At 38.6% G+C, this 15,414-nt stretch overlaps 2 protein-coding genes across 3 annotated transcripts in view; both read left to right on the top strand.

The window, feature by feature from the left end:
* LOC135168134 (fatty acid synthase-like) overlaps positions 1 to 15,414 on the top strand; it is a 167,639-nt gene that overhangs the window by 139,434 nt on the left and 12,791 nt on the right. The gene's annotated exons all lie outside the window — the stretch shown is intronic.
* LOC135168125 (uncharacterized) lies at positions 46 to 1,314 on the top strand. Its single transcript, XM_064132042.1, has 4 exons — positions 46 to 50; positions 162 to 357; positions 451 to 607; positions 794 to 1,314. Exons 1-4 carry the CDS (start codon positions 46 to 48, stop codon positions 1,066 to 1,068), a joined length of 633 nt encoding a protein of 210 aa, XP_063988112.1. The 3' UTR covers positions 1,069 to 1,314.

The following is a 15,414-nucleotide window of genomic DNA, read 5'->3' as shown; positions in this document are numbered from 1 at the left end:
TCGAGTCATCCCAAAAATCGCATATATTCTAAATTGGAAATAAAGATGGTGTCACTTAATTAAATAGTGACATATTCATTGCTTACACTACTTACTCGAGCAGAATCTAATAATGTATTGTTTAAATAAATTGGGAAACTAAAATTACGGATAAAAAGAAGAAACCCAGTGGTGCATTTAAACGCAAACAATGCCAAGAAAGAGAAGAGAGTAAATCAAAATTGCCGAAAATGGACAAGTTTTTCAGTTAGCCTCCTGCAAGAGATTGGAAGCATTTATCAGAATGAATTAAACAACACACCGTTTGTTCGAGTGGCCACTCGGAAGCATGTGCTGTGTATGAAAAAAATGATAAACGTATTTGGAAAAAAACGATAGTAATATTATCGACAAGGAACTTGAAAATGAAATTCGCAAAGAAGCATTATTTTAGAAAATGGTTTTTCAAAGGTTATTCGATATCATACCCTAGCAAAGAGTTTTTTGGCTTTGAGAGGACGTCAACAAGACTTAAGTCAGGACAGATACCACGGAAATTTTCTCCCCTTCGTAGAACTTGTCGCCCGATATGATCACATTTTGCAACAAGCTTTGGATATGCCCAAAGGTAATAATAATAATTTCCAAATTTTGTTATCGCGTCATTTTGTTTATAATTCCTAGTGGTTGGATATGAGGACTTCGTTGAAATCGTGTTTGTTTATGTTTTGATGATCTACAAGATATCTGAGTCCAATAATTCAAAATAAAATGATTGAGCCCTTGGGAACTAAACTCGAAACCCGTCTTCTAGAACAAATTAGAGCGTCACCGTTTTTGGTTATCATAATGGATACGCCACAGGACATATCGAAGGCAGATCAGCTAAGCATTGTTGTGAGATATACAGCAATAACCAGATCGGAAAATGGACAGCTAATGGATCCAGAAGTGAAAGACGGGGGTCTAAACTTTCATGTAGCCATAAAACATGACGCAGGAGATTTAGCCAACTACGTGACAACATTATTTATCGACAAAAATATTGATTTAAAAAATGTATCGGGCAAGGCTATGATGGGCCAGTGAGACAACTGGTGTGTATAATGGTGTACAAAAACATATTAAGAATATCCAGCCTGACGCAGACTTCGTACATCGTGCCACTCATAATTTAAATTTGCCGATAAATGATGCCGTTAGCAGTTTTGTGGAAATGCCGATTTTTTTTGCAACGTTGTAAGATTTAAATAACTATTTCGGAAACAGCATCAAATGTTGAAATGTATTGTCAAAACTCACTGGCGAATCGGACACTACTCTAAAAAAACTAAATCCGACGAGATGGTCCAGTAGGGTCAGTACGATATCTGCGATACAACTTCGTTATTTTGATATTATTAAAGCATTATCAGAAATAGTTCTACAGAGTTGTAATAAAGCTGAGCGTAGTGAAGCAGATAGTATTGAAACAAAAATGTTAAATTTGGATTTCGTATTGCTTTGCGAATTCATGAACACTGTATTGAACGACATCAATTATGCATCAAAAACTTTACAAAAATGCGATATCAATCTGGGCGAGGCGAGTAAAGTTTTAGTCGAGACCAAAGCAAAGTTGCAAATTTATTGAAATGGTTTCGAATTATTCAAGTGCAAAGCCAGTGAAACTGTAAGAAAACGTGGTATTAATATTCATTTCCAAGGAAAAAGGTAGAGGAAAGTTAAAAACTATTTTGAGGAATTAGCTGTAAATCACGTATTTCCTAACCCAGGAAAAGTATGTTACATTGCGATTTTCAATAATCTAATAGACACAGAAATATTTCAACTAGATACACGGTTTGTTGGTATGAGTGTAGTCTGTCGTCTATTCGATTTTCTATCACCAACATTTTTCTTACATGTTGATGAAGTAACTTCATTAGAAAAGTGTGACGAATTTCAAAGAAAGAAAAGAAAAGATAAATATTCAGATATAATGAGCCCTAATTTGTCACTTCAATTTATTAATATTTTCCACCTAGTTTTACTTCAACTAACTGAAGCATGGACCGTTCACCAATAATGTAAGGAAATAATAAGCCAATATGGAGTGCAAGAATACAACCTAACAGAAGTATTTACAGCAATGTTATTATTCTTTACAATTCCTGTCACTTCTGCAGCAGCTGAACGGTCATTTAAGAAATTAAAAATAATAAAAAATTATTCAAGAAATAATATGAGCCAAACTCCACGCCGACATTTATCGCTAATAGTAATTGAAGACAATACCGCATCAAGCCTGGATTTAAACGAAGTCATTGATCCTTTTGCGAAAACCAAAGCTAGGAAAAAATTGTAAATATAATTCTTATTTATTCAGTCGGTAGGCCCGACCTTTATATAACAAACCTTTGAATCTTCTCTATTTCGTTCTATTAGTCAAACCAATACCAAATATCAATTGTCATTTATGTTGTTACTATTTAATATTTTTATTACCTGCCGTGCAGTTCATAAAAAAGATCTTAAGTAGCTGAGCATGTTTAAAGCATTTGCATATTTCATATTTTTAGTTGATAAAACCTGATCAGTTTACATAGCAGTGAGGCCCTATTTTTTAATTTTCCTCAGAGCCCGTGGTTATCTAGCTACTTCACGGCAAGAGAGACAGAAGTATAGGGATTATTGTAATTGAAACTTACAGTGCTTAGGGAAAGGGATGAAAATGCTCAAAACGGGAAACTGATGCTCTTGTCATGGGTTGTTTTACTGATGTAAAACTGGTTCTACGAGGCTCGTGATTGCAGGGGCGTGGATGAAATCAGCACAATGTCTTGGTGATTTTGGATCCCAGGCGAGGATGCTGGTGAGTCTGAAGATGTGTTGAAGATCTTGGAAGTTCCGCGAGGGTTTTCAGATGATTTGACAGCTCGGAACAAAGAAAAGGTCCATTTAACTGGGACGACTAATCATTAAAATGATTAAGACAATGCGGATTAACCGCAATTATAAGTTAACTGCAGGTAGAAGAGATACACGATGGGGTGTCTTCGGTAGCCGCAGGTAGATTAGGACTTCTGCTTCCAGTGATGATTGTCTGCAATGAATTGATTGAATACTGTGTTTGATTGAACACACTAGAATTGTAAGCTCTACAGTTCTGACCTACACAGAACAGTATTTTCAATTCTGCTACACGCTGAAGTGTTCTTTGTGTAGCTGTTTTTAATAAAGGGGTGAATCACACTCACGATTCTATTTAAGTATTGAATTTATTGTACGACCAATACAATTATTCGAAGACCTCCGATGAGGTTACTATTTTGGGAGTTGGAATGATACTGAGGAGTGGTACAAATCATAGAGACAACCTTGGGAAGTAAAGTGGGAGGGATAAAAAAAAATGGAAAGGAAAAATTTAAAAGGGTCCAGAGTTCGAGAAGGATGATGGAGAGAATTTTGATTTTATCCTATGGCTCAAATGGTGAAAATTGGCCATCATAAAAGTTGACTAATCTGGGTGGGTAGAAAAAAGCTATTTAAATAAATATTAAGGAATCCTTACATATAAATTGAATAATTCTATTTTTAAAGGAAAAATTAAGACGTCGCTTGATTTGATACGCAACATTGTCGAACTGACTTTTCCGTGGTCTGACCCCCTTCTTATAATGAGAAAAGCACGCCAATTGATGATGTAGTATCTAGTATCTTCCCCTTTCTGTTTTTTGGGGTGGCTAGGAAAAATTTCCTTATTAGGAACTATTGGTGTCCGATTTGACGATGGTGGGAGATGCATACTTCCACCCCTTTCATTGGCGCCAGTCAAGGTGGTGGATTGGCCTGCCCTCTTCCCGGTGACAATCTAAACAATATGACTCCCATAAATTGGCTGATTTACGAATGATGAGTCTTCCTTTGCGATGACGCCTATCGATAGCGGCGCGGTTTTTCAGATGGTTTTCAATTAAGGGAAACTGTGTGTTCCACCTGAACCAAACGGGTTGGGCTCTAACAGGCAATTGAGGAGTTTTACGACCTCAGTGATAACGAATTCATCTGACGTTTATAAAACTTTTGTCTCATTATTTAAAGAAGTGCGTACGAGGTACATAAAATAGCGTTCAATAATTTCTTAAAATTATTTTTTAAATCGATACAAACCATTCAAATTTTTTTCCCTATAATATCCATTACCCATTTCTGTATTACCCTCATCTGTTCTACTCATGTTTATGCTCTTAGCGATGCTATTGGCACTGTATGTATATGAACTAGTACTTGAGTTCACTGGATACTTCGGTTTCATTAGTTATCATCCCGCCATCAAAATGAACTTTATTCTGTCACTCGTTATATTTGTCATTGAACCATTTTGTATCCTCGATTACTCCGTTTTATCAAACCTTTTTAATGGGTACCATGTTTGCCAAAGTTTGTACTATGGTGTTACTCATTGGATTAGCCTCTTCGTCTATTACTATTTCTTACTTTTACGTTAACCTATTTTAATGGGAATTTCTATTCAGTTCCATTTTCAAATTTTGATCATTACAATTACTACGATCTCGTTATCTAATGTTTTGTTCTAAACTCTTCTGATTATACTGCTTCCTCCCTACTTCTTGGATTGCCTGATCTGTTAATTGGGCGATCAAACTAACGTACCTGTAAGTGACGTTCGATCATAATTATATGAAGTCCTCGCTCGAGTACATTACAACCTGTAGTATCCCTTCGATCCACTAGGTGCCACACGCGTCTTTAGAGCTAGAAAAGAAAAAGGGCCAGTGGGGCTATCCCACCTCTCCAGTTACTGCGCCGAAACTTCAATCTTTTAGAGCTACTTGATGGACACAATTTATGGGTGGGAAGAATCAAGATTCGTCCTCTGGGTGGGTGTAATGTACTCGAGCGAGGACTTCATATAATTACAATCGAACGTCACTTACAGGTAAGTTAGTTTGATCGCCCAATTATATATCGTCCTCACTCTCCTACATTAAAACCTGTAGTTGTTTAGAGATAACCTCATTTATGTACATTACGATTATAAAGTTATTCATTTATCTCACCTAATACAGATCTGACAAAAGTTGTATTGTCTGGCTTAATAGGTCTCTTATAAAATCTAGCAAAGGTCTGAGAACCTTCAGTCCACCCCGCAGTTTTTCTAATTGTATCAAGATCTATTCCTCTCTTAGCGGCTGCTGATGTAGAGGCATGCCGTGTTGAGTGGGCAGAGAATGTTTCTATATCAATCCCACTCAAGGATAAACATTTCTTTATCCATCTACTGATAGTATGGGTGGATACTGCGCCATGAGGTTTCTTGAAAGAACTGAATAATTGTTCACATTGACCTCTTAAGGGCCTAGTCCTCTCTATATACAGGGTGTCCCAGAATTGCACGTCCAAACTTTAAACTTAAGTTGGGGGTGAAATTCTGGATCGAAAAGTCCCGAGCGACTTTTTGATCAGATGCACCCTCTTCAAGTTATTGAGGGTTGAAGTTGGACGAATCAGGGCCGTGGAATACCCAGTCGCACGTCGGTGAGAAAAACATGCGAGTGTAGTGGTGTCCCCACCATACCGTACTACTCCCCTGCAGCGGCAGAAAGAGATGACTGATGGCGGAGGGCAAGAGGAAGGGGAGGGGAAATAAAAAAAATGAACACCCGCCCGCTACATAATAGTAGATTATGACATGAGGACGATAGGTGGAGGATTGTGAGAAGTGTGAAGTTTGCAGCACGAGGCGTGACAAGTCGCAGTCGAGGCGAGCCGGAGGCTTCGCCCCCCCCCCCCAGGGAAAAACAGAAATAGACTTAATTAAAAAAAAATTATTCTTTAGAAAAATACATAAACAATATCAACTAAAGAAAACGAATCTTAACGTTTTGCTTAGGTTCTATTGTCCATGGTTGTGTTCATCGAAAGAAGAAATCATACGATTGCAAAATTTATTCACCAAAAAACATTTCATAATTTGTATCAATTTAATTTTATAAAATTTTATAATATTAAAGCATTATTAATCTTTTAGTATTTCGATTAAGGTTCGTTTTCTTTAATTTATCTTGTTTATGTATTTTTCCAAAGAATAATTTTTTTTAAATTAAGCCTATTTCTGTTTTTCACTTTTCATGTTAATCGAAATACCAAAAGATTAATAAGTGCTTTAATATTATAAAATTTTATAAAATTAAATTGATACAAATTATAAAATGTTTTTTGGTGAATAAATTTTGCAATCGTATGATTTCTTCTTTCGATGAACACAACCATGGACAATAGAACCTAAGCAAAACGTTAAGATTCGTTTTCTTTAGTTGATATTGTTTATGTATTTTTCTAAAGAATAATTTTTTTTTAATTAAGTCTATTTCTGTTTTTCCCTGGGGGGGGGGGGCGAAGCCTCCGGCTCGCCTCGACTGCGACTTGTCACGCCTCGTGCTGCAAACTTCACACTTCTCACAATCCTCCACCTATCGTCCTCATGTCATAATCTACTATTATGTAGCGGGCGGGTGTTCATTTTTTTTATTTCTCCTCCCCTTCCTCTTGCCCTCCGCCATCAGTCATCTCTTTCTGCCGCTGCAGGGGAGTAGTACGGTATGGTGGGGACACCACTACACTCGCATGTTTTTCTCACCGACGTGCGACTGGGTATTCCACGGCCCTGATTCGTCCAACTTCAACCCTCAATAACTTGAAGAGGGTGCATCTGATCAAAAAGTCGCTCAGGACTTTTCGATCCAGAATTTCACCCCCAACTTAAGTTTAAAGTTTGGACGTGCAATTCTGGGACACCCTGTATCTCTTAATAACAGAGGAAACACATAACAATGGCTTATTTTCAAACTTTGGTAATTTCAAGAAGGGCTGATCTCGCCCTGGACCCGAGGTCTTCAATAAATCAAGAATCCTTATTTCCAGCCCGTCGGCCACTTCTTCTATAAAGTTAATTCTTATTTTTGCTAGAGATTGTGCTCTTTGGGCAGTTCTTAAGGCTAGTAGCATAATTGTTTTGGAGGTCAAATTATCTAGACTAGAAAGGTCTAGATTTTCTAAGAGGCGAAGCACTACTACTACGTCCCATGTAAAGGAGTTTTTCGGTTGAGCAGGCCTGAGTTTATATACACCCTTCGTAAACCTACGAATGCCTGGATCCTCTCCAATCTTATTTTGAGAAAGTTAGGAGATTGCACTTCTATAAGAATTAAGGGTTCGATAAAACGCACCCAAATTAAATCTATCAGTCAAAAACCTTATAACTAGATTAACATTAATATTAGAAAAATCTTCATCGTGTTTGGTGCAGAATTCAGCTCAATGTTTTAGAGCAGTAGAGTATTGTTTTAATGTTGCCTAGCTTAATGAAGCTAAGACAATATCGAAGGCCTCTTTGGAAATTTTTCTCAATCAGAGAACTTCCCGGATACTGTGCTCGCTATTAAAGTGAGGTGTTCCGCTCTCGGATGCAGTAGTTTCCTACATGGGAACAAAAGTAATGCGGGATTAGCTTCAAAAATCAACGGTCTACCTATACTCAATTTTTCAAAAAGTGGAAACCAAGGTTGGTTTTTCCAAAGTGGAACAACCCAGATTCCATACGTTTCTTCACGTCTTATTTTCGCCAATGTCGTTAAGATCAAGGAAAAAGGCGGAAAAGCGTAGAAAAAGAACTTAGACCAATCAATGGTAAACGCATCAATATATAGGGCTTTACTTTCGGGTTTCCATGAGATGTATATCTTACATTTGGCGGTTTTCTGTGATGCAAATACGTCGATCTCCGGCTTCCCAAAGGTCCTAAGGCTCTGTTGGAAGCATACCTCGTTCAACTCCCATTCCGTGTCTGTTTTTAATTCTAGATAATTTATCGGCAACCCTATTCTCTTTGGAAGGAATGTAAGAGGCAATTAAAATTAATTTTTTACTTTCAGCCCATTGCCAAATCTCGCGAGCTGACTGATTATATTTTTAAAATTTAGTGCCGCCCATTTTATTTATATAAGATATAGCGGTAGTGTTGTCGACCCGGAGTAGAATCTTGCAATTACTTAATTCTGAAGCTAATTCTCTTAATGCAATCTTTATTGTCAACAGTTCTAAAAAGTTAATGTGCATCCTCTGTTCCCTTTCTGACCGAAAACCGTGAATCTTTCTAATCTCATTGCAGGCCTCCCAAACGGACTTAGATGCATCTGTGAAGATCTGCATCACAAAAGACTCATCTCTAATATGGTGAATGCAATTTTTAATATTAGCCTTCCACCATTGTAATTCTCGTTTTAGAGCGTCTCTTATGGGCATCATTCGATCATAGCAATCATCATTAAAAATGAGATGAAAGATTTTTTCTTTTTCTAATGTCTTGGTGTATAGCCAGCCGTATTCTACCGCTGGACAGCAAGCTATTAATTTCCCAATTAGCTGTGCATACTCTCTAATAGAACATCTATTCAGTCTTAAAAAGGACTCAAGCAAGCGAAAAATATGATCTTTTTTCCCCAGGGAGCTCGATTGCATACCTTTCAGAATCAATAATGAAGCCTAAAAACCTTCATCTTTTAGATGGCACGATGTTAGATTTTTTCTGATTGATAAAGAATCCTAACCATCCTAGAAGATCTAAGGTCTCCTGAACATTCTTCCCGCCTTCTTCGACGGTCTTCTCAATACATAGTATATCGTCCAAGTCGATTACTGATGAAAAAACCCCTGCTTCTTAAATTTTTGACAACTACTTTCATAATTTTGGTAAATACAAAAGGGGCTGTGGATAAGCCAAAAGGCAAAACCATAGATTCATATAACATATTTTCAAATCTGAAGCGCAGGAATTTTCTACTATCTTCCTGTATTGGAACTAAATAATAAGCGTCTTTTAAATCGATTGTCGCTAAAAAATAATCTGGAAAGATGAGCTGAATTGCTGTCCTCAGATCTTCCAGTTTGAAATGTTGTTTAATAATATATTTATTGAGCTGTTTCAAATTTAATATGAATCTATTTGAGCCATCCGGCTTTTTTACTAAGAAATAGGGGGATAGAAAATGGTCTCTTGATTCCTTACAGACTCTAATAGCTTTTTTAAACAGTAAGTCATTGATACAGGCCCTAGTAGCCTCTACATCTGCCCCAGAGTATTTACAATTGTCGGAAAATTTTTAAGCATTTTTGTGTTAATGGGGATTTTATATCCAGACATACAAGAAAGGACGAAACCATCATGAGTAATCTTTCTCCAATTGTCATAAAAAAAATAATGATCTGCCCCCGCTTACGTTAATTAATTCTTCTTCTCGCCCATGTTCAGGTTCTTGGGGGGTTGATGGACTAGGGCCCTGTGGTTCACAAATTGTGGGTTGTTTCGTGAAAACACCCTTTGTCGCAGACGTCCGGCGAAAGACGTAAATCCCGTTTGTCCCCCCATCGGACGTCGTACAAACGGGATCCTGGGGTTTGACGGTTGATAAGATCCAGGCGTCTTCCTTCGCACCTGAGGAGGCTTGAGGGTCTCCCTCATCTTATTTAATGCCTTCGCATCTTTAATTTTTTCTGGTAGATCTTTACCATAGAGAAATTCTCCTGGTTTCGTCTCTTTTAGAAGGGCCCGAGTCTCTTTTGATAACCCCGGCTCAATGAAGGCCTTTCTTGAAGTTGTCTGCTTGTGTACGATAGCAGCAACCAGCTTTGCTGAATCACGTATACGTGTCAGGAGCTTCTCACGGTCAAAGTCTTCTTTCTCTTCATAAATGTCGGAGACTATAGACCCAAGAATTGACAGGGCTGTTCCTGCCAATTTTTGCGTTTCAACCATATGGTTGTCTATCGCGACAGCAACGTCCTTCATGGTAACCGCGATCTCTGGGTTTAATTTGGGAGCTTCCAATTCCGTCAGACATTCATAATTTCCCAAAAGGGAGTCTATGTCCTCTTTCTTCATGCCCTCCTTGCAGAAGAATTCCCATCTTCTCAAAAGGTCTTTATTAACCTGCAGTTTAACTACTGGGCTGGAGGTTGGATCATCACCCAACTATGAAGAAAACAAAAAAAAGAAACGGGAAGTAGGACTATATACTTGACCCTCTATATACAAAAAAAAGGGTACGCATTCCGGGAATTTACTGTTGACAGTCACGTGCGGAATTCGATGGAGTAAGAGCTCTGTCTTGCCATAAAGCAAGCATTGTGCGTTACTGCGTCTCTATCTTGCCACACAGCCAAGCATAGACGTGTTCGGTAGGTCTTGGTCTCGTCATAAGACCGAGTTCTCAACCAGCCTGTCATATATTCTTTTTTTAGAAAAATTTTTTTAATGTATAATCTCTTGTCTTGCCATTTAGCAAGCACACATATTTGTTTGCGTCATTGTCTTACCTTGGGGTTAAGCACAGACGTGTTGCGAGAGAAATTAATCTCCTCACGCGATGCAGGTTCCTGCCTGACTTGGATCACTACATCCCTCTGATTTAACATTCTAAACATTTAAAAAACTTAAAAAACTTACAAATTTGATCCATTCTTCATTTGGTTCCTTATTCGTATTGTTCTCAGCCTTTTCGTTCTCCTCAGTTGCTTCAACAATCTCCGATCTGATGTCGGAAGAATTTGTCTCCACATCTTCTTGGTCATTTGACGGCACATTTTCCTTGTCATTAACATTTTCGGATGTTGGCTGAGTTGCGTCAGATCTGCCCAGCCTCTCTTCTAATTTCTGGACCTCACACAATAGCTGTTCTAATATTTCGTCTCTTTCACGAGACCTCTTTGATTTTTTGCCCATTATCACACTGGTATTTAAGCACTTGTCGAAAAATCACAAAACAAAATATCCTAAAAACACGTGTGTCACCGCGCGCGCGAAGGAAAAGTGAAGTTTCGGCGCGGTAAGTGGAGAGGTGGGGATAGCCCCACTGGCCCTTTTTCTTTTCTAGCTCTAAAGACGCGTGTGGCACCTAGTGGATCGAAGGGATACTATAGGTTGTAATGTAGGAGAGCGAGGACGAAATATAATTGTGGTGTATGAACAACACTTACCAAAATTTTTTTATTGCTGAATATTTATTCTATTGACACCAAGCTATTTTTAACGATTTTTGCCGGTTCGGTTACTAATTGCTTTATTTCTAGTGGGCTGAACGCGTTCTCCAGTTTCTCAGAATACAATATTTTTGTATTGTTATTGTCAATGTTAAAGCCTCCTTGCAACACAAATGCAGTTGGTATATTTTTAACCAATTCACAAAATATTTTATATAAATCTTATAAATTTTGAGTCACTCGATCTTGGCGAGTGATAAGTCACTATTGTGCTTCCATTAAATACTTTATTTACTATTTTCACACCTACTCACCAGCTTTTATTAGCTATTTTTCTATCTTCCGTTTCCGCCGTCGCAAGCTGCAGATGAGCTGTAAATATGAGCTATGTAAAGAGAACGGAAATCCGCAAAACTCCGTTAAATACAGCATATCACATATTAGCTAAGTTCAGATTGGCGATGGTTTTGTGTTCAATATTCTTTTTTATCTATAATATCGCGCACCGACTGTCATGGTAAGTCGAGTTAGGTGTTGCTCTGGAGGACATCGAGGCTCAGCAGCAATTGACTGGGTTAGTACTTGGATGGATGACCACTTAGCAACACCACGCGCTCGTTCTAAAATTACTTCGCGGAAGGTGCGAGCGACGATATAATATCACGCCTCGCGTATTTTTGAAGTGAAACTTCTTTGCGCCCGTTGGGGTGTAAATCGAATATCCTATGTAACGAACAAGCGACAGGAAAAGGGAGGCGATTCCGCGCGTGGTGCGGCAGTCGGACTGAAGGAGACATGAGAGAGAAAGAATAACGCGATAGATTCGGAGTAGGAAAAGACGAGAGTGCGGTAGCATACGTAGAGGGAATTAGCTCCCATGAAATGAGCCATGAGTGTCATGGGAAGGGGGAGGGGTGGGGAAAGCACGGTAGGTAATTCTACAATGTACGTATGTGTACGCACTGTGGCGACTCAAATCTCCACGCGCTCCGGAGCGCCTGCGCAGTCGGCGCATACCGGCATAGCTCACTGACTGGCAGGCATTCAAGTGCGCCGACGCAAAGGAATGGGATTGATGCGCACAGGAATCGGACTGATGCGCAGGCGCAAGCGAAGCGTATGCGTAAGGCGTGAGCTGAGCGCGGGAGTGCAGCGAGAGATTACAAAGTGTAATTTCCGCCTACACCACACGTATAGCGAATATTGTTGTAGACTGCTGGTTCTATGAAGATATACATATATTTCCAGAGTCGTGCAGCATTTGTTGTTTATTGAGGTTATATAGTGTTTCTAAGTGTTCGAGGTTATATACAGAAGTGAGAAATGTTATTAAATAGTCTAAAAATTATTAATCAGAGCTGGACATCAGGCCTAAATCCGATGCTCAGTTGTGTAAGGAGTACAGAGATCCACTGCGTTCCAATAATAAACAAAATAAAGTGAAGAAAATCCCGAAAACCAGTGCTGAACGTGTCCGGGAATACCGAGCAAGGAAGAGGGCTATCAATTTACAACCACCTCCGAACCCTTCACTGGTAGACGAAATCGAACAGACCAATAATTTGGGCGATGGTAATGAGCCTTCCGCAACGTTAAACGCTGCAAATGGAATTTTCCACGGTATGTTTGTTCCACGTGTTCATGCAGACATCCCAGGGCCATCAGCAAGGGAGGATGACCTGAGAAGCATAACCATGAACCCTAACCTCCCTTACAAAGACTTCACTCGATTTAAGAATATATATAAAGAATTTGATAAAAAATTCAAGAATAATTCTTTCGGTTTTCCTTGCTCTATCTGTGATCGATTGTGGTTCCAAGAGTATTTGAAAGCTCCAGCCAATCAAGATAGTATGATTTTAGACACAATTGCATTAACAATGAATAGACATGAAATGAAAATTTGCTACACGTGCCTTCGAAAACTCAACGCTAATTCGCTCCTAATATTGTCAGTATATAATGGCTTCTCAAATGTACAAATACCTGCCCATCTTCCACCCCTCGATTTGGTATCCGAAAGACTGATATCACCGAGAATTTCATTCATGCAAATACGGTGATTAGGGCATGGACATGGACAACATTCCATATTGTCCATAATCGACCGATCATCAACGTTCCAGTTGAAGTGGATACAATGGTGAAACATCTTCCGCGACATCTTAATGACGATCATTGCATCAATGTGCGCATTAAGAAATAGTATATTACGACATAAGGCCAGAAGGTTGGATTTCCTGGCGTGCGTGATATGAGGGCTGAGGCGAAGCCGAAAAAAAAAATATACATAGCAACGATTTGACGATGCGCAAGATAGATCCCTTTAGTAACTCGGCTTTTTGAGCAATTTCGAGTTTCATATAATTAATAGTTCCACTCCATCTAACCCTCCGTAGACAAATTAAGATACATAGCAAAGATTTGACGATGAGCAAGATAGATCCCTTTAGTAACTTTATTTTTTGAGCAATTTCCAGTTTCATATAATTAATAGTGCCACTCCATCTAACCCTCTGTAGAGGGCCGAGGTGAAGCCGAGGCCCTCATATCACGCACGCCAATGAATTCGACTTCCTGGCCGTGTGTCGTATACTATTTGTCTTTGTCCCCACCCAAAAGTGCAGTAGACCAGAAATATCTTAATATTTAAGAAATGGTAACGCAGTCAACTGAAATAGTATTTGTACATTCGTCGTTTGGCTTTTGTTATTGATGGAGCGCCTGCGCGGGATGTTCATGTGTACGGCTATACCATATAATCACACCTCGTGAAGACTCGATTTTTTCTATTTCGATATTGACAACAACATTCTCTCGCCAGTTCCATGGGGGCCCGCCCAACTTTTGCAAAACCGAGGTTTTTGCTGATCGGGGCGAGTGAAAAGTGAGAATTGCATTCAAAAAATTTCATATAATTGCTGCAGAAAAAATGACATCCAGAAAATGACTATTTATAAATATGATATGATGACTATTTATATGTATGATTTTTTCATTTAGTTTGCGGATTATTCTCCTTATCACAGTCACATCGAGAAATATTAAAAGTACAATGGTTGAAAATACAGTCCTCAAATCTTAAATAATGCCTTTTCAAGGCTAAACTCGTTTCAACCTGATTATTATAAACTTGATTGCTTATTATTTTCCCAGACGTCGAAGGTAGAATGGTCGGTGGTTCCTCAAAATTCAGTTCCCTTGGTTGTTCATCAGTCATTAGTTCCCTACCGCCGGGTTCATTTTGATTCAAGCATGTTGTTGAGCTTCTCTCATTGTGACTTCGCAAGTCCAAATCTTCAATATTCTTCCTTGTCTTACATGGAGGTGGATCGTCAATGGACTGATTCTTAAACGTCAATTTAATTGGTGGTTTGTGTAGGAATGATGTTCCACTCTTGAATCGATTTTTTTTAACGCTGGTACAGTAAGGGGCTTGTGGTTTGCTGTTCTAAAACGGCTGCTGACAGTTCCACCTGAAAAAGAATTTTGTTACGCATGGAAAATGACATATAAATTCATTTTATTAGTAAAATAAAAATAGTATTTTTGCTTGCATGGAACTGGGAAATCTTCGTCAAAATCTGACCATTTGAAATCATCATCAAGTGTTTCCCGCTCACGCTCCACAGGTACCTGCCTTTTAGTTAATAGTTTTGGTTGAAGATCGGCTCTGACATTTTGAACGACACCATCATAAATTAATTGTCTATTATGCCTAGAGTTTTCGGCGTAACCTTGTGCAATTATATCAGAACGCCATCTCCCCAGCTGTTTAATCATTTGCAGGTTTGCACCAGAATCGGAAAGGAGTGTCGCTGAGTTCGTGCGAAAGCAGTGGCCAATATATCTCTTGGCATCTGGTAGTTGGAGATAAGAAGCAATCTTCTCTGGTATTTGTCCTATTTTATGTCTCCCAATCACTTGGCGAATACATTTTCCTTCTCTATATTGAATGAAAAATCTGTTGCTGAATTTTTCGGGTGGTCTCAGTCAAATATACTTTTTAACAGTGTCGTAGAAGAGACTTCCAATGAGGAATTGCCCAGCATAATCATTCTTGTTTTTTCCAATCGATAGGTAGGCAACCACAAATTCCAAATATCATTACGACCTGCCAGGAAAAGGACATGCAATCAAACAAAGAATAATAAATACAATATCGGTCTTGAAAGCCGAATGTAAATTAAAATAATTAATACCTTCATGGCCAAATATTCATCTGGGGCGTTCATAAATTGCACAATCTGATTCCACCTCAGGACGAAAGCTTTTTTCGGTTTGTAACCCTTGGCGTTGTTTTTTATAAGACTTTTCAAGTTCAAATAATTACTAATATTGATGTTGTCTTTCGTATTTAGCGTTTTTCGCAACATACTCCATATGCTCCATAAC

This window comes from Diachasmimorpha longicaudata, chromosome 12 (assembly GCF_034640455.1).
Source record: "Diachasmimorpha longicaudata isolate KC_UGA_2023 chromosome 12, iyDiaLong2, whole genome shotgun sequence".
Lineage (NCBI taxonomy): Eukaryota > Metazoa > Arthropoda > Insecta > Hymenoptera > Braconidae > Diachasmimorpha > Diachasmimorpha longicaudata.
Note: the sequence above shows the minus strand (reverse complement) of the source record. Positions and strands in the feature narration are given on the sequence as shown.